This window comes from Rhipicephalus microplus, chromosome 5 (assembly GCF_043290135.1).
Source record: "Rhipicephalus microplus isolate Deutch F79 chromosome 5, USDA_Rmic, whole genome shotgun sequence".
NCBI lineage: Eukaryota > Metazoa > Arthropoda > Arachnida > Ixodida > Ixodidae > Rhipicephalus > Rhipicephalus microplus.
In genome coordinates this window covers 37,918,020-37,942,321 of record NC_134704.1, presented here as the reverse complement: position 1 = coordinate 37,942,321, position 24,302 = coordinate 37,918,020, and the positions used below count along the sequence as shown (strand labels likewise).

The 24,302-nt window shown below is 43.8% G+C and overlaps 1 protein-coding gene across 1 annotated transcript in view; it reads right to left on the bottom strand.

Moving 5' to 3' along the window:
• Nucleotides 1–19,200, bottom strand: part of LOC142817737 (uncharacterized) — a 62,312-nt gene extending 43,112 nt beyond the window's left edge. The window contains exon 1 of the mRNA XM_075895239.1: nucleotides 18,989–19,200. Within this exon, the coding sequence (XP_075751354.1) occupies nucleotides 18,989–19,045 (57 nt within the window). The 5' untranslated portion in view covers nucleotides 19,046–19,200. The remainder of the gene's footprint in view (nucleotides 1–18,988) is intronic.
• Between the last annotated feature and the right edge of the window lie 5,102 nt (nucleotides 19,201–24,302).

The window sequence follows — 24,302 nt, the reverse complement described above, 5'->3', positions numbered from 1 at the left end:
GTCTGTCTGTCTGTCTGTCTGTCTGTCTGTCTGTCTGTCTGTCTGTCTGTCTGTCTGTCTGTCTGTCTGTCTGTCTGTCTGTCTGTCTGTCTGTCTGTCTGTCTGTCTGTCTGTCTGTCTGTCTGTCTGTCTGTCTGTCTGTCTGTCTGTCTGTCTGTCTGTCTGTCTGTCTGTCTGTCTATAAGAGGAACAAGGTCAATTATTTTTCCAATTAAGGTTAAGCATAAAGCGCCTGCGCCTTCAGACAATGTGTAAAAATGTGTTTTCAGCTGCATGCCTACATTACTTCCGTAGTCAGTATAAATATGTCAGTTATCTATAAGGAGTATATATAGAACCAGTGACCCCGGAAATAGATCAGCGAGGGCCGAATTCATTCACGTCCAAACATACATAAATAGTCGCAGTGCTTCGCTGCCGTACGCTAATGCCACGGGGCGAAGACATGAGCACGCAGCAAGGATGGCCGTGCATAATACAGGCTGCACGCTACGTGCGGAGGTCTTTCACGAGAAGGGCAGGGCTTTCAGTCTTCACGAGCTCTGTCAAGGATCGATGAAATTAGCCTGACTGCCACCGAGTAGTGAGAACGTAATCGGCGACGTCGCCCAGCGCTTTTCGCCCAATTTCCCAGAGGCGCTTGCGAGGTCATGCAAAGGTCACAATGTCGCAGACGCCAATGTCACCAGTATGTCGATCCCCCGCAAAGCAGAAAGCATTCAACGCGTATGTGAAATTTTTATCTTACATTTTATTGTATTGGCAATAAAATGCGTTAATGTGTTTGCGTAAGATTAGTGTGTAAATGTGGCACATTAACACGTCAATCTTACGCTAACGCACGTAATGCCATTACATGACTTACCTATGCGGGAATGCGTTAGCACTTTTTGTTTTTGATGTGTTAGCAATAAGAAGGGCGAATTCGCAAAAGAGACTTTCATAGGTATTTGTGAACCCAATCGTTTGTGCGGGACTGACATACCGTATTTACTTGTACAAAAGCAGCACCGATAGTTAATGCGTGTATTTGCATAATTCTTTGCATAATTCAAGCGTTCACAGATAATGTTCATTGTCAATGTAATTGTATGTAACACAAGGCGATTATATTATTTGACATTCAAATCGGAGCGTCAAGAACCATATAACGCCAGACAAACCGTGCCGTACCAAGGTACACGGAGCCATCGTCTTCAGAATCATTACACGGATACGACAAATTGTAATGGAAAAATGCAGGACAAAGCACCCGTCTTAGGTATCTTAATACCTTTTGACCAGTGCTGCTGCATAGTTTACAAAGTCTACAGGGTTTACTTGTCTATACTGTAGCACTACACATAATCAAATTTCCAGTGTTTTTTTGCGCTCATGTTTTTCTCTGGTTATCGTAAAAAAACATTCACGTTCTATAGCTTTTCATGCTTCGACGCTTTTAATTTGTTTTTGTTTCATTTAGTTTTTGTTAGAATAGGCCGCTTTGGAACTAAAAGCTGCGTCTCGGATATCTTATGTAGCAATATCTTATGTACTGCTCGTTAGCACGACACGCTTGCCTCACGAAAAATACGATGAAGAGATACGACATGCTTGACCTCGTAAAGATGGAGTACTCAGACTGCGCAAGTTCTGAAAGTTTCACTGTTCTAGCTGGTTAGCTTAGTTAAACGGCACGATTCTTCGTGACAGCAAGCCGGAGAGGCACCGACATACTGGTGAACACGTAAGATGCAAAATTAGAGTGTATAAAAAGAAAACGTACGGACTGAAAGTAAAGAAAAGCAACTTTGTCAGCCGGTGGTGCCGGATGTAGCGGCAAGGGCACGTGAACTCCAAGATGAGCGTGTTCCCCTGCGGCTTTGTTTGAAATCAGAGTTTATACCCACGACGCCCAGACTTCCAAGCGTATCCTGTAATACAGTTGAAGGATGCTTTCCTCGAATGACCTTGAAGCCCACTTACAGTTTACAAGGCTGATGCAGACTAAATTTGTTTTGGTGATGCTAAGTAAGCGCTACAAGGGCAAAAGTTGCGTCACAAAGCCATGAAGTGTGCAATAAATTAGCGTTAGCACTTAAATTACTTGCTCACGCTGACAAAACGTCCATGGTTAACTCTTCCGCTCTCCTCTCACCATTTTCCCCTTCCCTCTCTCTATCTCTTCATCTTTCTCGTGGCGGCTGTAGCGGTAACTCTTCTTTTTCGAACATGCACGTTGAAGACATTGTGCAAGGAGGAGTTGTCTATAAGCTCATTACCCGGTTCATCCTAGGGCTTTTAATTATAAAAAAACTTGTGACAAACACATATCTAACCAGTGTAAAATAGCGTAACACTTACCGCACTCACTCAGTCATTCCCGAAGTTTTTCACTCACAGACTTAATCTCGCTCTCACTTACTGCCTCCATTGCTCACCCTCTCCATCACTCAGTCCACTTACTCTCTTACTCACTTGCTCATCCACTCACCTACTCACGCACCTAACCTCTCAATCACTCACTCACTCGCTGATCCTCTCAGTCACTCACTCACTTTCACTCAGTCTCTTATTCACAGACTGAATTTCACTCACTCACTCACTCACTCACTCACTCACTCACTCACAGCAAGCAATGTCACCGCACTTCTGTTCTTCCCCTCTATTCAATTTTCCCTCTCGGGTCAAAATACGGCTCGCATTGCACAAGCCAAACCCGCGTGACCTCGGGTTACCTCCGTGTTAGTAAGCACGCTATGCACAAAAGTCCAAGTCGTTCCTCTGCGACACAGCACTCCTTTAGAGGTAGACTCCATTCATCTAACCAACAGAAAAGGGAAAACAAGAAATAATCGGGGAAGGGTTACTTCACACATGAAGAGTGGCATATTGAGCACGCATTGGGCAACGTTCGCTGCGTTCCGCACGGTGGCGCCGGCTGCAATTCATTTGTGACGGAAACAAAACAGACGAGGCACTGTTTTGTTCGATTTCCGAGCGTATACGCACACGCAGACGTATACATGGTCAACGACCAACGATTTCGTAGTTGCGTGCAGCACCCATACCGTACATTGTTGTGCGCATGAGCTGGATTGGTGCCAGGAGTGAGCCGCGTTAGGGTAGAATAATGGCGTGCCAGATACTCTGACAAAAGATGCCATTACGCACTTTTTCGAATGTGATCAACCGTGCGAGGAGGACGCCATTACACTACCTCGCTTATCTTTTGTTACTCGGTACTGGCGGTGAAAGCAATCGTTATAGCATTATTCTGAACCTTCGCTTTTCAGTCGACAATCCTTGACTTTCTGCCCGTGCTGCATGTAATTTATCCTTTGTAAATGTTCCCTATGTACATGTTCCCGACGTTACCTTTGCTTACATACAGTAACTGTATACTGCATGTCACCGCCTGATAACTTTATTTTTTTTTTTACATTTTGGTAACCTAACCGCGGGTATGCGTTGAACGTGAATCCACGAATTTCCTAGAAACTATTACATCTACACTACAGGCACCAACTAGTGAATTGAAAAGAACCTGTCTCTACGATTCTTAGTGTGGTTGAATTTCATTATTTATTTGTAATTTTTCATTTGCGTCAACTTTCACTATTGATACTGGAAAGGTTTAAAGGTCTTTTTTCTTATAGGTTACAACAGTCACGTAGAAAATCAAGGGGAACTATCCTTATGTGGGATTAGCCGGGTGGCATGGGGTCTCCCTGCGTCTTGTATGAACCAAAATAAAGTTTAAATTATCATTGTCATCATCATCATTATTATCAACAATAGAAAGGAAGCTTCACCTCATAAAGGTTATTAATGTAGAGAAGCCAGCTTTAAAAACACAATAATTTCTTCAAAGAATGAAAAAAAAAACCTGGGCAGTATAAATAACGAAACGTTGTATTCTATACTTTTCTTAACCGGGCGATTCTTTGCGCTTACATAACCTATTTGTATAACCTCTTCGCAAACTAGACAAAGCCTGTTTTCTGCAATGGCTACAAATTACAAGTGGTTGGACTACGACGTGCGGTGCAACAGAAGCCTCCCCCGGTGCGACCTCCCCTCTATTCGGGCTGTTAATTGCTCAGTAAGGGTCAAACATGGACGCACAGCAAGGATGCTGTTGTAAACTCTCAATCCATAGGTAGCTTTATTGTACATTTGTGGACATAAATCTATGAATCATGAGCAAGTGCAATATTTATATTTACGCTGTTAATAGTAATCTCTCATCGCATTCCGTGTACACTTGAAAATTTTGTTTTAGTCACTCGTTAGCAGCGAGAAAATGAGTCTGAAAAAAAAGTGTAAAATAAACGTCTGAAACCTAAATAAAATATACAGGGTACTAAAGTATTGCTGTGTTTAAAGAGAAGTGTTCCATGTTGAGGCCATGTTCCACAAAATCAGATCGGTTACCTATTTGTGAGAAGTATGATTTGTTATTTCGATTTATGCGAATGCTTAGAGGCGTCAGAATGATTAGTTACGACGATTTAGACGAATTCATGGTCACTAGCAGCACAAGTCTCCTCCTCAACTAAAAAAAAAGAAAAGGAAAAAAACTAACAGACGATCAATAGCACGCGCGCACAAAGAATTGATTACGGTGGAGATACTGGAAGAACAATGTGTCGCGTGTACAGTATACATTACTTTGACCAGTACGTAGGCATTTTCCCATTTCTTGGCTGCTTGCGGATTATGCCGCTCCCACTCGCATTCACGATTCGTTTCTCCCATCCGGATTACCAAAGTACACCAAGCGAAATTGTTTCCCTTGCCGCCGTAAAACGACTGGCATGTTTCGAGGGCTATAAGGAAGTAAGGGCGATACGGAACCGAGCCAAGCCGTCTTAGTTTGGAGCACTGGCTCGCATACACTTGGCATTCGGTTGCAGCCGTTTAGAGGGACTCATGTTCTCAAGATTCTGGAACGGAGTCCCAGGCCAGCTAGCAAGCACTCAAACTTTGTACCCACGAAAGAGTTCTTCACTTTTCCTTCTCCACAGCGCGTCTCGTTCAGCACAGACGCCATTTCGTCTATCTGAGGGTGCTCCTTTCCGCCGATCTTTTGGCGAATGAGAGGAATACTCATGCCAACGACCGGCAAGTAAAATATAAAGCAAGAACAGCCAGCGGCAAAAGAAAAAAACAGCGAGAGTGGCGGCGAGTCTGGCCAGCAAGAAAGTAAAAATAAAAAAGGGTCGAGTCAAGCCCACAACGAAGCCTACGGAGCGAAGTGAAAGCGGTGCGACGTTTTCCCCCATCAACGTTCGTCTGCTCCAGAGTGCCGTCTGGACAGCAAAAAGGACTGAGGAGGTTATGGTGCGTGCGAACTCATGCCAGACCTTCATGATGTCTGCTGCGCCTGTGAGTGTCGTCTGCAGAGAGAGGGGAGTGCGTGTGCGGAAGCCAATATCGTTACGTCTCAACATGTTTCCTTTTTTTTTGTTTTCCAGCTTTATAATTTTCATCGCGTTGACGATTTGTCGTTCTGGAAGAGCGAACGAGTGTATGGAGAATAAAAAGCTCGAGTCATGTGGAAATTATATATTTATACGCGTACGCGAGCCACCATTTTTTGGCATTGTTTTTGTGGCTGCTATATCCACCCATGGTGTTTTTTTGCGAAACGAATCGCGGTAGTAATCTGTGTTTTTAGTGCGGCCATACGTGTCTCCTCGTCGCAAGTAATTTCCCCACTTCGTTATTTGACCTGGTCTTCGCCTTTCACGTGCTTCTATAAATAAAAACAGTGACAACCCGGAACAATAGCGATAAGTGACAAGAGAGATAGAGAGAGAGAGAGAGAGAGAGAGAGAGAGAGAGAGAGAGAGAAGATACGGAACAAATACTCTTTAGGTGCAAATTTTTTCAAAGCAAATAGAAGCTATAGTTCTGGATCCTAGCCGTGCAAAACACGCTTTATGCTTCTCTTTACAGGATAAGAACACGTAAATAGAAAGCCTATTTATAGTTAGGCAGTTGCTTGAACGCGGTAGTGTAGGAGTGTGTATGCTATTTTCTGTTTGTTTCAACGCCACTAACTATTGTACTGTGGATTGCTCCAAAGCGATGTTAAATTATGAGACTTTTCGTCTTCTTTTGTTGTGCTCGCGACGGTTCACGAAGAGTTGTTTTCGTAAACGGGCTTTTCATAACTGTAAACTTTGCTCGTATGCGACGCTCATTCGCTTTGACGCAAAAAGCGGTGCACGGTTTATGAGTCCCTTTCATATAACGATAAAAGAAAGCTTATAATTTACGAGAAAGTGTTGTACGATTATGATAAAAGGCCGCCAATGGCAGTTTTTTTTTTTCTCTCTTTCAGCTTGTATAACCCGCACAGGCAGCACTTAAATGGGGATCGATTCATGGTATCTTCACATAGCTGCGTCATCAATTTCGAAACAATCATTGTCGATTGATGTCACATGTAAACCAACCTCTGTGATATCACAGTTGTGTTGGAGTACTTACGAATAAACTGAATAAAAATACACGCGTAGGGTATTCCGTTGCGTCTTTTCTTCACCTCGTCTGTTTGTGCTGTACAGCTTATAGAACCAACCAGGGTTATATCTTTATGACGTCATTACTCCATTTATTTATTATATATTAGTGAAGTAACTAAAAGGAAGTGTTTTGCGCATGCTATATTTGTATACCTCGCTAAGAAAATTTGAACAATTACTTTTCCCAAGAAAACTCCTGAATCCACCGGTAACTTAATTGTCATGTGTCACGTGGGAACTAATGTCACGTGGAAAAGCGTACAATAAATGACAGTCAGTTTTGCAAGCAAGAAATTTTAGGGAAAATAAGAGGTGCTTCACACGCAGTTCCTGAATCATTTATTGACAAAAGAAATACTTTTTGAGCTTATACTGCGGAAGAAATGGTGGCTGCGAGCTTTCTGTCAAGTTGCTTGTATCTCAAGCAACTTTTACCCACAGTCCCCTCCATAGTTGATGGAAATGAGGAAATTATTATTATTATTATTATTATTATTATTATTATTATTATTATTATTATTATTATTATTATTATTATTATTATTATTATTATTATTATTATTATTATTATTATTATTATTATTGTTGTTGTTGTTGTTGTTGTTGTTGTTGTTGTTGTTGTTGTTGTTGTTAAACATCTAGTGACTTAAAATAAGAGCGTAGTGTTGATTAGCGTTACCTACTGATCATCAATGTAGGTTTGTTGTGGCTAACTGTTGGCTAAAGGCGTTTATCGGGTGTTTTAGTACCAACAATATTGTCCATTTAATTTAAAAAAAATGTGTTCTATTATGCACTTAAATGCCTAGACAAATACATCTTCACACAGTGAAATGTGCCTCAACTTTCGTAAACAGGGCTTCGAGATGTGAAGTAAATGTTGAAATTGGTAAACACTCGCGGTGCCCATCAATAGGCACATGTCCTGCCGCATTGTTACAAGCGTCACGTGTGTGTTAAATTTTATCAAATTTCGTTGTGACGCGGCAAAGGACGTGGGCACCAGAAAGAAACGTAGATGACAGAAAACGTAAACTTGCAACAAGCGTTTCTTTCCGCTTTGCAACAGTACTTGTAACATTCACCATCACGTTAAAAGTTTGTACTTCTCTGCACACGGAATTGACGATGTGGGTCACAATACCACAAGGATCGACGGAGTTCATCTACGACCTAGCTCGTTGAACGAGAAAAATGAAGTCAATAAGGGTGGAGCCATGGGTTTCGCCACGCTACAACGAAGTTTAAGCAAACGACTCACTACCAACAAGCCCACATATCTACCCTTGCTGCTTGTCAAAGCTTCCTTACGCAACCTCTGGCCAAATAATGACGCAAGTCTCTGCCGTATTACTCACGTTCAAGCTTTTTAAGCCAACCTTTCGGCTTAATTGGTTTTGGGGTAGCTATAGCTCTTCGAGGCTAATACATTCCTTATGTTTGCTGATATCTTTTTTCGCGGTTTCGACCCCCCCCCCCAAGATTAAGAAAATGAAAAATAAAACATTCAAATCTTAACTCAACACTGAAGCGTGTTAGAAACCCACCGATCATCTGAAGCCAAATATATCTTGAGTACACTTCCTGAATCTATAAGTCTAGCCAATGGGAAGACCAGACCATAGGAGCAATTTCTGTCACACTGAAGCAAAGAGGTGTTTACGGAGCCGTGGAACTTGTGCAGCCGGCCACTAAAGAAGCTGCGACACTTGGAAGGGCATTTTGTAGAGCGTCGTATATCGTTTACATGCTTAACCAAAGTTGCATCACTTCCCGTTTAGTATAACTATTCCAATTTTTTTTTTCCTTGCTCTGCGAAGCCCCCTTTGATTTTTTTTTGTTTTCATTAAAGTTCAGAAGAAGCAACAGGAATGCCATTGTTTCTTTATTCGCAGTTTCTGTTTTAATAAAATCAGACGAATGCAGTGTACTATGATTGATGGGTTTAATGCAACGATTTGTCAGCCGAAACGGGTGGGTGAACCAATCCATCAATTTACGATAGATAACTCGATGCACAAGAAGGAGGACTGAAATAATAATAAAAATTTTAATGCTGCATCGCTGTCTTTCCGGCCGCCTCTATAATGTGCTTTCTGAAAGCGCTTACACAATCTCGCAGATGGGTTTTCAGGGAGCATATTATGCACGTGCAGACGTGACCGCGATGGTGTACGGACAAATTAGCGTGATGCTTTTGGTGAAAAAGCTTATGCAGGAATTCCTGCACGATACGGGGCCACATTATTACTCATAATTTTTCTCGCTTCAAACACTTGTCTTGGGGCAGCTATTCATGAAGTAAAATAAAAGAAGGCAGAGCTATAACCGAAAAAAAAAACGCGACCTTATACGGTCGGCAGAAAAGTGCGTCTGGTGCCAGTTTTGATTTCATGCATCTCCCTCGCCTTACCTTATTATATTAAGAATATCAATAAAAATAATAAATAAAAGAAATGAAGAAAAACGCAGCAACGGGGACAAGAAAAACAAATGACAATACCGACGACATCGTTCCACGTCTTCCACCTTTTGATAAAGAACGATGACTGCGACAAAAAAATGATAACAGGGAGAGAGAGAGAGAAAGACGTAAAAAAATTGCCCGCAGCTTCCCTCGGGGGAACACTGAGGAAGATGCGGAAGCATGTAATTGGTTAACGGGTGTTAAATTGCGACTTACTTGGGTCGATGGCTAAATTGGTTAACGTGGTTGTGAAATGGGGTGTTAAATGAGTGAACACGTACGGCACGTATGCGAAAGGGCGGTGTTTTATTTATTGCGACGAACCAACGGACGAGCAGCAACTGAGCGAGCGAGCGCCGACCTTGAGTATATATACAGCGCGACGGTGCATGCGCTGTCAGCTGTCGAATGTTCTCGAAGGAGAAGCGCGCGCGCGGCACAGATGGCGACGGCGCGACGGCGCATGCGCTGTCAGCTGTCGAATGTTCTCGAAGGAGAAGCGCGCGCGGCACAGATGGTGGGCGACGGCGCATGCGCGCGCGTCAGCTGTCGAATGTTCGAGAAGCGGTGCGGACGGCGCGGACGGTGCACTACAAGGCGCGAGTATAAGATGCTTCCGCATCTAATATGTTGAACGATTTTGAGTACTTCGTACTCAACTATGGGAGAGCACTGAGCCGTCCCGCTAAAACAGTTTAGTGGCTGGTAACAGAGTTAGACACATGCCTGAATACACAGGCATGGTTCAGTGTGCACCGACGCTCGCGTAGGTTTTAAATAGCTAACTTTACCGTACAAGCTCATGTTTGTGTTACTGGTTTCCGTACCAATACTTTACCTTCCTGGTGCATTTAATGTGAAACTTTGACCGTTTTAACTCGGACACATGTATGCTTTTGAAGTGCAACAAATAACCTTATACTTGATGAACGCGTGAATATTGCAGTAGCAGAGAACGAGTGATTATTGTATCAGACGTAATGAATTAGCTCAACTAAGGCGGTGCGGACGGCGCGGACGGCGCACTACAAGGCGCGAGTATAAGATGCTTCCGCATCTAAAAGAAAGGAGAAACTACAAGGAAAAGTGGTGAAAAGTGAAACTGCGGACACGCTTCAAGAGGATCAGTATTGATGAGTGTAAAATCTAGTCGCGTTGAGCCTACACAGACGCTTCTGGCAAGTTGCCAGCCGTATACCGCTCCGACGACGAAACGGCGAGGAGAATGTCTTCCGCAGTTTGTGCGCTACGACTACAACACCTTGGAAAGTTTATTCCATTAGAAAGTAATACAAGGAAATCGAAACGCGAATCAGCGGGTCGTACTACAGCGACGTCAATGTGGGGCACGTTCGTGAGATTCAACGCGCGTCCCGCATGTATGACCTTTGTGTCATTAAATTGTATAGCGGCGTTTTTGGAAAATCGGTCATGTGTAGAGTCATTGTGTCGGGACAAGAGCGCGTTGCACCATCAGTGAATGGATACGCTCTGATGCTGTTGTTGAATGTGCGATATCTGCGTATCTTTTTGTAAATAAGTTCAGTGGAGACGGTCCTAAACATGAAGCCTAATTTAAACCTGAGCGCGACGCTTATTGAAGCAGATGTGACGATAAATGGCAGATTCAGATGTCTGGATGGGTTTTAGATATCTCTTCGAAGACATGATATCAACTTGAATATACTTCTTCGCACACGCATATGCGATGTGATAAAACTTTGGTTATCAGAATACAGCGTACGGCATATTTTGTTATAACTTATCAGTGAACGTGTTCGCTTAACTATAAATATACTTTAATCTTAGAATACTCCTATTTATTAAGCATCGCTAAGCCTATTCGCTTTATGTCCCTTTCTTAATTGTAAAAATAATCAGGTTCTGGAATATATACTTCGCATAAGTACATTGTTTTGTCGGTGTCGCATATCCCGATTACAACCTGGATGTATCTTTTTCTTTTTATTTCATTTTATGTCTACAACCTTATATTTGCAAAATATATTTATAGACATATATGAATTGAATGACGCTCTATTTAACCACTGCATTTAGAAATTAAGTAGTGTCTAATGGTTTTTGGGCATTCATGTGTGCGAGCCCCCGAAAAAACTGTCTAATTAATTTGCTGTTCTTTGTAACGAAACAACATCAGCCCAAAACCACCCAGGTTGGACACCGTCATAAACTGAGCAATATTCCTAGTGGCGAGCCCTATTGTCTTCTTAATATCTAAATTTCGTTTTTTTTTTAATATGTTCTGATAAGCCACAATTGTTGCTGAACCATAAATTGATGACACACAGATGCAGTCCAGCGCTCATACACTGTGCATTTTTTATTTGTGCATTGCATTTGTCAGTCGTGCAATGCTTGATAAAAATTCTCCCACCTCTCAACGCGTCCCTCACGAAAGCAAACACTGTGAACGAAGTGCAAATTCACCCAAAAAAAAGCAAGTAAACAAGCGCATAAAATGACATGCTCCGAATTTCTGCGGGTTTCCTATTATTGGTATATAAAATCAACACAAGCCATACTATCAAGCACAGGAACCAATGCGAACCGATCCTATGATCTTACTCAACGAAACGGCAAGCTTACAGGGTGTTGTTGCAATGCTTGTCCATACTTAAGAATCGCGAACAGTGTAGCCATCACACAACGGTGCGTATCTACGATCAACGTATTCCTGTGTCAATTTCTATTTCACGTTTTCGTACCGTATACGTGTTCGATGAATAACAATAGACAGAATAATCACGTGACTAGCTATATAAATCACGAGACTTCGTACCGATACGAAGCGACGTGCTGCAACAACAGACAAAAACACTTATTATCGTTTTGTATAAGAGCACCGTATTTTTTTTGTCTGAACGTTAAAAAGGTTCTCATATACTCCAGAAAAAGATTAAGTAGCTCTGCTGAGTTATTTCCTTTCACTGATTAATTTGTTTACACTGGCGCAGCTTGGGTACCTGGACTGAGGAGGCCATTAACAGAAGGGCTGAAGTGTAGAGGGCCTGGTGAAATAAAATTCATTTCTCTCTCTCTCTCTCTCTCTTCAAAATTGCATGTGTATATTCAGGTCTAAACGCATGAGTGTACAAAAGATGCTTGAGTCCTTCTCTTTTCACGTTAACCTCCCCCCCCCCAAAAAAAAGAAAGAAATCGTGGCTACGCCTTTGGTGCTTCATTTTTGTGTGTATATTCCATATGAATTTCTAAAATAGGAGCCATGAACGAACGCTACAAACACCGATACTGCATTATAGTTTCTATTTTCTCAAGAAAAGGTGGTGGTGCAGCTTAGTTCAAAAGGAGACCCCGACCGAACGAATACCAACTTGTATGTGTCTGCATGTATGCATGTGAGGAGGGTGTGTGTAAGTTTGTAGGTGTTGATTTTATCACCGGGCAAACGGTGTATATTTTTGAGCAGAAGAGCGCAGTATACCTCACCCTATCCTCACTCTTCTCTGGCCTCCCTTAAGATCGCGCACTGTACATTTCACAAGCGCAAAAACCTTCTTTAGTCGGAGCAGTACCAGAACAAAGAAAAACGGAACGGAACAGAAGTAGCAGACGACTACACAAACAACGTCTGCTTCTCCACGGCAGAAAACAATACACTCGCACCATCGCCCTGCCTCTCGTCAAGGACGTTATCACGGTCGTCTGGAGAGTATAGGGACAGCCTGGAAAAGAGGGGAAAGAAACAAGAGAGAGACGGAGCTCAAAGGTAAATTCCAGCGCGTGTACATACACACACGCGCGCACATACACACATCGACAGGCCATTTCGATCCTAGCCGTTATCGAGCGACGCGCCACGGCGGCAAGGCACAAACGGGAGGGCGCCCACCTTCCGTTCATCCCCTTTTTATTCTCCACTTTCCCGTTCTACCTCCTTTCCTTTCCCATTCGCTCCCTAGATGCCCCAGCCTAGCGTTTCTCTCGCTGTGCATGTAATGACGATAGTGGTGGGCTTACACACTCGGACAAAGAAACGCGACGAGAGTTCGGACAGAAAGGTTCAGACTTAATGGCTGGTAGGCTGAGGCCAGGGCCTGGGCAAGGCTTGGCTACGCTATACTATATATATATGAAGTCATCTGTCGCTGCCGAAGCTTCAAAGCTGCGGGATATAGCACGTTGGCTATCGCCTCCAGATGGCAAACGCTCATTGCCGCATGGACATTAGTTCGATACCTAATGACTGTAAGGGGAAAATTTCCTTTTTAAAGACTACAGTCTTTCTTGGGGACCTTCGACGGAAAAATTTCGGTCTTTGTCTGTCTGTCTGTCTGTCTGTTTGTCTATCTGTCTGTACATTTGTCTGTTTGTCTGTCCTAACGATACTTCAAACGGCATCAAACGGCCAACCCCATCCGCAGCGCCCACCAATATTGCTCAAGGTTTAGCGTTCATAGTTGTGCGATTGTCAGTTAAAAAAGCAAATATTGCGCATATCTGAGGCGCCATAATAACATGTCTATGTTTTGCATGTATATTTGTTTCGTTCTCTTCACGGTGGGAGGTGCAGTTCAGTTCGAGACAATGGCTTTGACGACGACTGCGAAATGAAAATAGTGAGGAGTGCGAACCCAACAGCAAGCGTCAGTTTTGAGTTTCCAACAAATGCGGCACCAATACCAAGTTAAGGTGCATTGGAAATCGACGTATTCGCAATAAATAAGATGTAGCCACTCATGTTATGAAAGGAAGACATGATGCGGTATAGCAAAAAATAAGGGAGGGGGAGAGGGGCAAGTGGCTACGCCACATAAGTTTCCACGCAACCTTGCCGTGACGCTATAAACGTTAATAGTGCCTACAAAGCTGATGCACATTTTGGTGAAGAAAAGTAACGTTGCACTCTAAACAAACGAAGCATATAGAACCTATAGCTATTGCACGAGAATTTAACGTTCCAATACCAATCAACGCTTTTGAACTATATATCGGACGCTACAACCAGCGCACGAGTTCCGACATGATGTTGAAGAAGTTCGAAGAAAAATGTGGTATCTCAAGTTTACCGTAACTAACTTATAGCATTGATTGGCAGCGCCAAGTACCTGTCTAACCCTGAAACCACACACTCACTTCATAGTCGTTCAAATATTTTCAGCAATGTACCGTTTCAAAGCCGACAGCTCTGAATCCTCATTTTTGTTTCGCAGGGAATCAGGGAAATCGGAACAATATATCAGCACTTGTGACATGTAATAATTCAGATAGCTTCCTGTAATTGCTAGAAATAGACTTATGCGTTTCGCCTGAATAAACTGTGTGTAAACCTTTATTTACCGTTCGCTTTGTGTTGTGGCGTTAGTTATATCACATATTAGTCTTTCATTGATCGTGCAGGTAATCTGTATTAGTTTCCGTTAGTCACGTGCACTTTCTAACGTAATATGATTGTGCGGTCGTTACATTTATGATTTATGTAAGAACTAGGATTATTGTTTTAGTCATCTTCATTGGCGTCCTCATACCACATATGTCTGCCTTCTTTGCCGTTTACCATCAATAAATAAAATTAATTTTTATTTTGTAACCGCTCTAAAAATTTTTATGACGTATGTTTAGTTGCACCATTTCTTCGGCATTACTTTGAATACTATGTATACGTGATTTTCCCCCTCTACCCTCGTGTACCAATAGTCTCTTATGTGTACGCCCTTCCTCCTGATATCCCAAAGAGAACGGCTGTATGCCTGATATAGATAAATAAAACTAATGTCAGAGACGCTTTTCATATGCCGCCATTCTCGTCCATTGTCGCACTCGTTTTACGGGCCACGGAGGTGTCAGTGAAGGTGAGCCGAACCTGCGATTAGTGTAATGCTATAATCCGGGTTTATTCTCCCGATGGCGTGGTGACAAAATTGAACAGTCCCGGAGTCTGTAATCTGCGGCCACTTTGATGTTGTTGATCACATCGTGGGAGTATTTGCACGTTCCCGATTCACCAGAATTAGAGAGGAGGTGCGTATACTACATACTAAACACCCATGATCCATATATATGGCGAATGGGGGCTAGGTGAAAAAATTTTTCTCGGGGTAGGCAACAAATTGATCTGAACCAGGGGTGGGGCAGGTAAACGGTCTTATTGCGCTCCACATATATACCACGGCGAAAAAAAAAATCTGTCGGGGGGAAAGGGGTTGGTGTGCCCCCCCCCCCCGCTACGTCACTGACGGCGAAGAAGAGCATTTAATTTGTAGTAATAAGTTCGGACTTTAACGTCCCAAATCAGCTATATGATTATGGGGGACGTAATAATAGTGGAGGGATTATCTAACGAAACTGATATTTAACTCTGGCAGTTGCCCTCCATCAGACCGCCGCGACTGGGAGTCGAACTCACGACTTGCGGGTCAGCAGAAGGGCACCGTTGCCACCACGGCAGCTGAGGGCACTTGATTAGCCTCTCTGCGACGCAGCGATTCTATAATTATTGGTTTGACCACCGTAGTCACATTGTAAAATACTGTAAACAACAACCAGGACAAGGAAAACTTCTCAGCTAAAGCCAGGTTTGTCTTCAGTCGTAATGTATAAAAAAATTCACAGTTGTACTGAAATAGAAAAGGGGTTAAACTGGAAGACTGTCATTCCGTCGTAAACAAATGTGTTTGAACCTTTCATATTAGATATTTCGTAAAAAAAAACGGGATTTAATAGAGGCATTTGCTTAAAAACGGCCAGATTATATATCTGGATGCATAGATGACAAATTCAAAATAAGGCCACGCCGAACAGCACAAACATGAACGCAAATTAGTTTTTTTTTAATCTGTGAAAACTATTAATTAGTGGAATAGCCTGACGTCTGAACAAGTGTGCAGTGTTAGTGAAGATGTATGGATGGTGGAATTTTATTTAGAGCCTGGGTCTCGAGAGGCGCGACTAACGCACAGTGGGCACAATTTTTTTTTTCAACTTCGTAGCACCCTATTGTAACTCCGCTGGGCAAAGCGGGAACATGTATGAATAAAGAATAAATATAATTCTAGGATATTACACTCTCCAAAGAAGAAATAACGCTAAGCTAGTACCAGAAGCTTGCGCGCGTCCCCAAGCACTACTCCAAAACAACCGCCTTAGCGAAGAACCGTACGACCAAGAACTACGTTGTGTGTTTTTCTGCTCCCGGACCGTCGCGACCGTCGCAACTGTAGAGATCGTCGTACGATTCGCTGTGGTCGCATGTCGCACTGCGGTGGCACAGCAGTGCGACACGAGACCACTGTTCACACCGTTTATAATTGTGGCACAACAACGGCCGTATCGCTGTTGCGACAGAGATAAACTGCCCTATTTTTGCGGCACCAGCGATGCAGCGAGTCTGCAAAAAAAAAAGAGATTTTATGGGCAACAAAAAAGATATAAATATTAGAAGCACCACACCGGGAGGGTGTATTTTGACAACCTAGTTTTTTTTAACATGCACCTTAACCTAACTACAACTACACCGGCGATATATTTTGCACCCATGTAAGTGTGGCTCTCCCTGGTACTCCTAATATATATATATATATATATATATATATATATATATATATATATATATATATATATATATATATATATATATATATATATATATATATATATATATATATATATATATATATATATATATTTCTTTTAAGCGACTCGTGAACTATAACTATATTTGGAAGTATTTATACTCTGTCGGGGAGTCGTGGTGCCCGAAACAGAGTTAACGTGTCTCTTTGAAGAAAGTCATCTTCTTAACGACTCGGGACGTGCCTAAAAAGGTAAAACACGCCCATCCTTTTTTCTTCGAGTGCAGTGTTCAGTGCCTCCGAACATCCATCCATCATTGTCCGGTGCATCTGTCGCGAAATGCTTTGTTTTATTACAACTTCGTTAAGCTAAGGAACAGTTTAAAAATTAGGTTTATGCATATATCCAGAGCAAAAAAAAAGCACGATTCCATTCCTTTTTTTTTATCTGGACGTGATATTCGTAAAATAAAGTTTTAAATCGAAGTCTGACCGCGTTTTCCAGACAACGTCAGCTGCATCGTTTCAGTGATGGATCACTGATCACGGTTATGCGAATGGTCGATGACACGCAGATTAGCTCTCCTATATTACGGAAGAGAAGGCGGAATATAAGGCGATGTAATTTCTCCAGGGTGACGCCCAGATGAGTGCATAGGGTTCGGGAAGCAAATTAGGAGGCACAGTATATCACTACTGAAACGTTCCGTATGCGATGTCCAATAATTCCGTATGTTTCCGTAAGATTCTTACGGAAATATATGGAACATATATGGGAAACATATGCATTCTTTATGGAAACATATGGAATTATGGAAACATATGGAATTATGGAAACATATGGAACGTTTCAGTAAAGTACGTGCTCGTCAGAGACTGCGGGAACGCTTCTTTTCGTTGTGTGTGACAGATACTTGGAAAACTGTGGTAAAGAAACGCGACTTGACTCATTTCAATGGCTGCTGGGAACAATTGTGCCGTGACGCTGTGCTCGTGGTGCTCCGTCTTTAACTTGCAGAAAAGAAATGTCCTTTGAATTGCGGCACACAGGTACCAAAGGTGTTCCACGAACATCTTCGATAATTTCGTGGAATTTCGAAAAAAGTTTGCACAAGTCTCAGTATAGGAAGTATTAAGCGTGGCTGATTTCATCTTATTATTACTCATGGTATTATTAACCCCCGCTCTAGCGCATAATTTTTAAGAGAAAATATAAAACTTTTTCATGCTAGTAGACACACGTTATTTATGCTATTGCGAGTGCCATGGAAAATAGCACGATGTGACGATATAATAACTCGCAATAAGCGATTTATTGGCTGAACAACGATTAATTAGAAATGCGAATCGCTAGAAGTTCGATGATAAATATAATGCGGTCGTCAGGAAACACGCCTTAAAATGAAGATACGGAGATCCCACCAGCGTTCAAACATTTTTTAAAACAGAAAAAAAAATCTGTCAATAATGAGAACAATGAAGATGTCGTGTACGATACATAGTGATTTGTGATTTCGTTCCGGTTGAAGTTCTGAGCTGTCAGCATTACTGCTGAAAACAACAAAATACATGTGGAAGGCGGAAGTCGCAAAGGAAACCCTGTTGCTTAAATGGCGCATTTTCGAGCTAAAATATCGTGTAAGGATAAAACTACCGACAGGATTGAGCAGAAGGGAAGTTATGCTGCAGTATGTCTACCTTACGTCGCGTCACAAAGTGGTTTATCCGTACTGAGGCCAGTTGTGTTAAATAAAGCCTGGCAGGTCGTTCATTACCTGAATAGATTGAGCCGTCTAGCGCCCGTTTCCCTGATTAATGGCGACAGATGTAACCTGACAATAGCACTAATTTCTTTAACGCGGTAATTAAATTACGCTCGTAAGTTCGACGGAAGAAAAGGGGGGGGGGGCGATTTACGGTGACCGCACCTACACTCAGTACGAGGAGTGAAACCACAAAGCCCCTATATCACTTGAATATGGCGGTTCCGGCTTTTCCTTTTTCTCTTCCCTCCTGTCAACGTTTGCTTAACGTACAAGCAGAGCGAGAGGTTAAGAGAGATTTCAGGCCCTTCTGGCCAAACGCCGAAGCGGCCGTGATGGAGCGATGTTGACAAATATCCGTCGCTTCTACCCACCGAAGATCCAGTGCCAGAGCAGCGCCACGCACTGACAGTGCTCGTTGGACTCGCCGAAATAGAAAACAGCTTTCTTCGTTGAGTTGCGGCTCGCGGAGAAAACCGTGCGAGCGCACGCAACCATGAATCACTCGAGAGAGGGCCGCTCTCCGGTCACCAAGGGCAAAACAAGAACCGGGAAACACGCTTCCCACGCGCGTCAGCAGGAGCTGCAGACGGGCGTTCTTCACCGTTAGGCCTAGGTGCACGACGGCGCAGCCCTCCCGCGAGCGAGCTGCTAAAAGAATGGGGAAAAGAAGCTTCATCGGCGGCGTCTTACCTTGCTCTCTGCCGGTATGGGGCAGGCGCGACACAGATTCCAGAAGGTGTTAATCATGGGCCTGCCGTGTGCGACAACTTCGTCTGCACGCCAACACAAGCAAAGACAGGAAAGAAACCGCGCCGCGCTGTATCGACGACAGCGGAGCTCTCTGCGGCGCCGGGACGGGAGAGACGGCGGAGGCTGCGGCAGTGTGTGTGTGTTTGCACGCAGGAGAGCCGGCTGCTGGTGGGCTTGGCCCTGCGGCTACGGCTCTGGCTTCTTTTTGCGGCGCGGCGCGCCAAGCGCTCGCCTCTCTCCTTCCTTTCCCTCTTTTACGCCGAGAGAATCCTTGCCCCCCTCCCCCACTCTATCACTTTTTACGTCGGCCGGCCTCTCGGACTCCGGCTTGAAAGATCCGGTTATAGCCCCAAGCCGAGCCAGAACTCCGAGAGCTCTGCCGGTCAGTCCTCGAAGCACGCATTTTCGAAATATTACCGTGCGGTTCCATGTGGGTAAACATGACAGACGTACGATGATAAAATTAATAAGGCATGCTTTCTTACTTTTCTTGCATATTTATATGTCGCATACGCCTGAGTAAAAAAAACAATAAAAGAACAAGTAAGCGTGTCAAATGTCTAATAGTTAGAAATCGTAAAAGCTCCCTCTTATTTTGGCATATTTGAATCAAGCCCGTTGGCGTAATACGACGTTTCAAACGTTCAATGGTAAGGCAAAAAATAAAAATAATAAAATACGTTCTATAACGTACCATGAACTGCTAAATTATTAATGAAGAAGGTCATGTAAATTTGTAAAAAGCCCTACGCAGGTAGAAAAAATTGCCCGCAGCTTCCCTCGGGGGAACACTGAGGAGGATGCGGAGCATATAATTGGTTAACGGGGTGTTAAAGTGCGACTTACTTGGGTCGATGGCTAAATTGGTTAACGTGGTTGTGAAATGGGGTGTTAAATTGCGACTTACTTGGGTCGATGGCTAAATTGGTTAACGTGGTTGTAGGAGGGGGTGTTAAATGAGTGAACACGTACACACGTATGCGAAAGGGCGGCGCTGGTCGAAGGGACGTCGATCATTGTGTTTGTGGATTCGTTGGAATTCATTTCACCGCGACCTTGGACGTCGACGCGCCGTACAAACCAACCGACGAGCGGCAACTGAGCGAGCGAGCGCCGACCTTGAGTATATATACAGCACGACGGCGCATGCACTGTCAGCTGTTGAATGTTCTCGAAGCGCGACGCCACATGCGCGTCCACTGGAGAATCAGGAGAATTGTAGATGTCGAACGCGGTGTGTAGAGGAGGAAGGGTGCACAGATGGTGGAGGAGTGAAGCGCGCGCGGTGTGTAGAGGAGGAAGGGATGCACAGATGGTGGAAGAGTGGGCGACGGCGCGACGGCGCATGCGCGCGCGTCAGCTGTCGAATGTTCGAGAAGCGGTGTGGACGGCGCGGACGGCGCACTACAAGGCGCGAGTATAAGATGCTCCGCATCTAAAAAAAAAAAAAGGTTAGCTGCTACTGGAAAGGTTACTGTGCTCGTCGCCGTCTACCTATACCGTTAAAGCTTGAATCCGCCAAATGCTCTTGCAGGCGTCACGGTCGAGGACTAATTATGCGATGTAATTGTGTGCATTAAAAGTGAACATGTCAATGCTGCGAGTTTCATTGCTCTGAAAACAATTGTAGCCTCAGAAAATTTATAATTGTAAGCTAATGACCCTCTGAAATGGGCGATCAAGAAAAATCTTTAAAAAATAGATAAAAAAAAACCGGTAGTTGAAACGTTAAGAAGCGCGAAGGTGCCATACATACATATTGCTTCTTTACCATTTGGAACGCAGACATTGAATGACATGTGGGGTTTGACGTCCCAAAACCGCCATATGATTATGAGAGACGCCGTAGTGCAGGGCTCCCGAAATTTCGACCACCCGGGGTTCTTAACGTGCACTCAAATCTGAGCACATGGGCCTACAGCATATTCACTTCAATCGAAAATGCAGCCACCACCACCGGGATTCGATCCCGCGACCTGCGGGTCAGCAGCCGAGTGTAACTTAGCCACTAGACCACTGCGGCGGGGCAGAACGCAGACCTTCCAGTCACAGGTAGCCTGCATAATCGCGGCTTGGGAGTCGTTCGGGGAAGCTTGCGGTAAGGTTAAAGAAAGCGTTTGTTAATAAAGACACAACTGTTCGTAGATATGTATGTGTTAAACGACGCGCGAACGACCATACAAACAAAAAATATTCGCGAAAGATGGCTTTTTCACAACACGATCATTTTTGCGGCGAAGCACGCTTATGGTGATCACCTTCATAACTTGCATAACGCCATCACATCAAGTACGTGTCGTCAAAACTTTTTTTTGTAGTTGTTATTGCTGTTGCTTCGCAATGCACGTTAAGATTGTCATCTTACTATGAGTCAGTTTATCGTCACCCTCCAGGTAGGCTTTTTGCACTGCCTCCGTACGGCCATCTTTCAGCGAGTTTTTTTTTTTTTTAAGTTCTGGAGGAAAGGCTTTGCCGCCGAGCGATGTCATTCAGCTAACAGTCACGGCACCTGTATTGGCAACTCCGAAGCTGGAGTATGCCGACAAAGCGGCATTCCGGATTACTGTGCTCCAACCTCCAAGTTGGGTCAATCAATTATATTTGGCTGATCGGCAGTGACAGTCAAATCACGAAGCGGGGCACGCTTCAGTGTACAATGTGTCTGTGCTTGGTGCCCGACTCCCTCTGGTTTGGCGCACGCGCTCGACTGGAAAGGGGATACTGAACAAGTGGCTGATGTTGCGCGTTATTGTAAGCGATGAATGTGCAACGTCCGTGGATATGCTATGGTTGGGGTAAACGGGCTTCGGTGGGCAGGTTGATCTACCCTTCCCCATTGGCGTAGTCAAGGAGGGTTAAACGCTCCCCAACCCGAAATTCTCGAATTACGCATACAAAAACACGCACCAGCATACGCGAAGAACAAATGCCCCCCTTCCCTATTAACGTTGTCTAGCTACGTTCAAGCTTCTTCGAAGGCCTCCGCCACTGTCTATACGCACTCATCTAACGAGCAATCATTAATCGCTCGCGACAGTGCCAAGGTGACAATGTTGTGCACCTATAATCTGCGCACGAAAAAAAAAATTAACGACGCAGTCAGGGACTGGAGGGAAATCGAGTGAATACAGAAATAGTAAGGAAGAGGCAAATAAAAGTTGGAAAGACAATTTGCTGGATTGCGCAGCCCAACACGCATCTCTGCGCTGCACGCGTTGTGCCTTCACCAATTAATGCTCCCCCCGTTCGCTGTCTCGGGATCTTGTGAACACCTAAAAGGTAAGTCCCGGGAATGGAAACCGGCGCTAAAGGCGGCCATAACGGTTGGTGCGTAGCACAAGCGCACGATTTGTTGCCCGTGTATTTCACATCGTAATGAGGAGGCACGAGTTCAGTATTACCATTTCACAAGTAGCAACGACAACGAAGCGTCAACCCAACTCAAAGCTGTGCTGCGATGTTTTTCGTGGTGGGAAGGCAGATGCAGGGTGCAGGTGTCCCTTTAGGCGCTCTCGAAACAAGCAGTTGCGCCAGTCTGTTCATTGAGCCGTTCCGTGTACAGGATGACACCAACGTGCCGCGGCGAAGCCAACTTTACAGATGAAACATCTGCGCGTATTTAATCTATGCTTCCCTTAAAAGGACACCAAAGAGAAATAATGACTTAGTGTAGATTAACAAACTGCACTCGGAAAACTCCAGCGCCTTATGTTTCACTATTATAAGGTCATTATTAGCGGAGAAAATCAAGGTTGAAATGTAATTTTTAAATTTCACGCCTAAACTCCGCGAGTGACGTCAGAAACTTCGAAATGTACTTTCGGTATGTTCATGGTATTGGCTCAACAAGATTTTCTGAAACTTCGTGTGCGAAGTTTATGACACACACAGGTGACAATGTGCTTTATTTTAATCGATTGGAAACTGCGTAGGACCCAGTAGACACCATATTTTATTACAACATGGTGTGTGGTGCGGAAATCTCTCATTGGCGTCGCCACCCGTATTTTCCTTTCGCGCGATTTCTCGCTTACTAGGCGTCGTGTCGCGGTAAGAGGGCCGTTTTCGGTATCGTTGAATGGTACATTACTAATACGCAAAAAATTGTGTTGCTGTTTAGAAGGTGTCTCTTCAATATCAGTCTTTTTTTTTTACACGTAAATGATTTATACCGGGGTCCACCAAGACTTCAGTGACGTATTTCCGTCACGGAAATGACGTAAAACACGATTAGAAAACACGAGGTTCCGTCAACAGGAGTCGAGCCCACTATCTCTCGGTCGGCGACAACAGATGCCCGGCACGCTATCCACTGCGCCACGGTCTCACACTTTGCAAGCCCCCTTTTTTTTCTACATACGGCTATTACCGTAAATTTCCACAATCTCCGATGCATTAGCTTAAGACGTCGAAGGCGAACGCCATCTGTTTTTTTTCTTTCATCAGTCTATTGTGCCAGTCCTTTCCAAAATCATTCTGTATTTGGTTTTGCACTGTCTCCAGGGATTGCATGAATTGCAAGCTTCCAGCACCTCACACCGTTCTGAAGAGTCTCCGAGATCGGCCCCCCTGTGATCAAACGTGGCGATGTCATGTCACGACGATTTTGATTTTTGCGTCACTAGTTTTGATAACATTGTTTCAATCACAATAGTTATTTCAACCAATCAATCACTATGTGTACGCGACGGTCAGTTTCCGCTTTCGATGCGGCATCCAAGACTTCACTTTCACCCACGCGAGTTCAAATCCCACCTCGTGAAGAACTTTTTTACCAATAATTTAACTTTCTTTCCCCCTGTACCCGTTGTTTTACACATTACGGTTCTATACAGACCAGGCATGCGGACTGGCCCGCTACAGTAGCGGTACCCTAGGTCCCAATCTCTGCATCATTTCTGTATCTGACAAATTACGGCGAGTTTGAACGTCTTCACTGTTACAAAATTTCGCCATTTCTATGCCACGAGAACCATCGGACAGTGAAGCTGCAAAAGTGTAAACTAAGCTAACTTACTCTAATTTCAAGCAACAACTCAAGCCTAGCTATCACAGTTTCATTTTCGCCATAATTATGAGTGCCATCATAATTTCGTGAATTTCATTATTCACTATCTCCTGGTCATGCCACATGTGTTACGCAGGACAGCACAGGCTTGACATAGCTTCGCTGTTAAGAAGTACTTTATGAGGGTGGTCGGCAGCTCAGCTAGAGACAAGCATCGAAGAACACGAGATTTATGAGAAGCAAGGG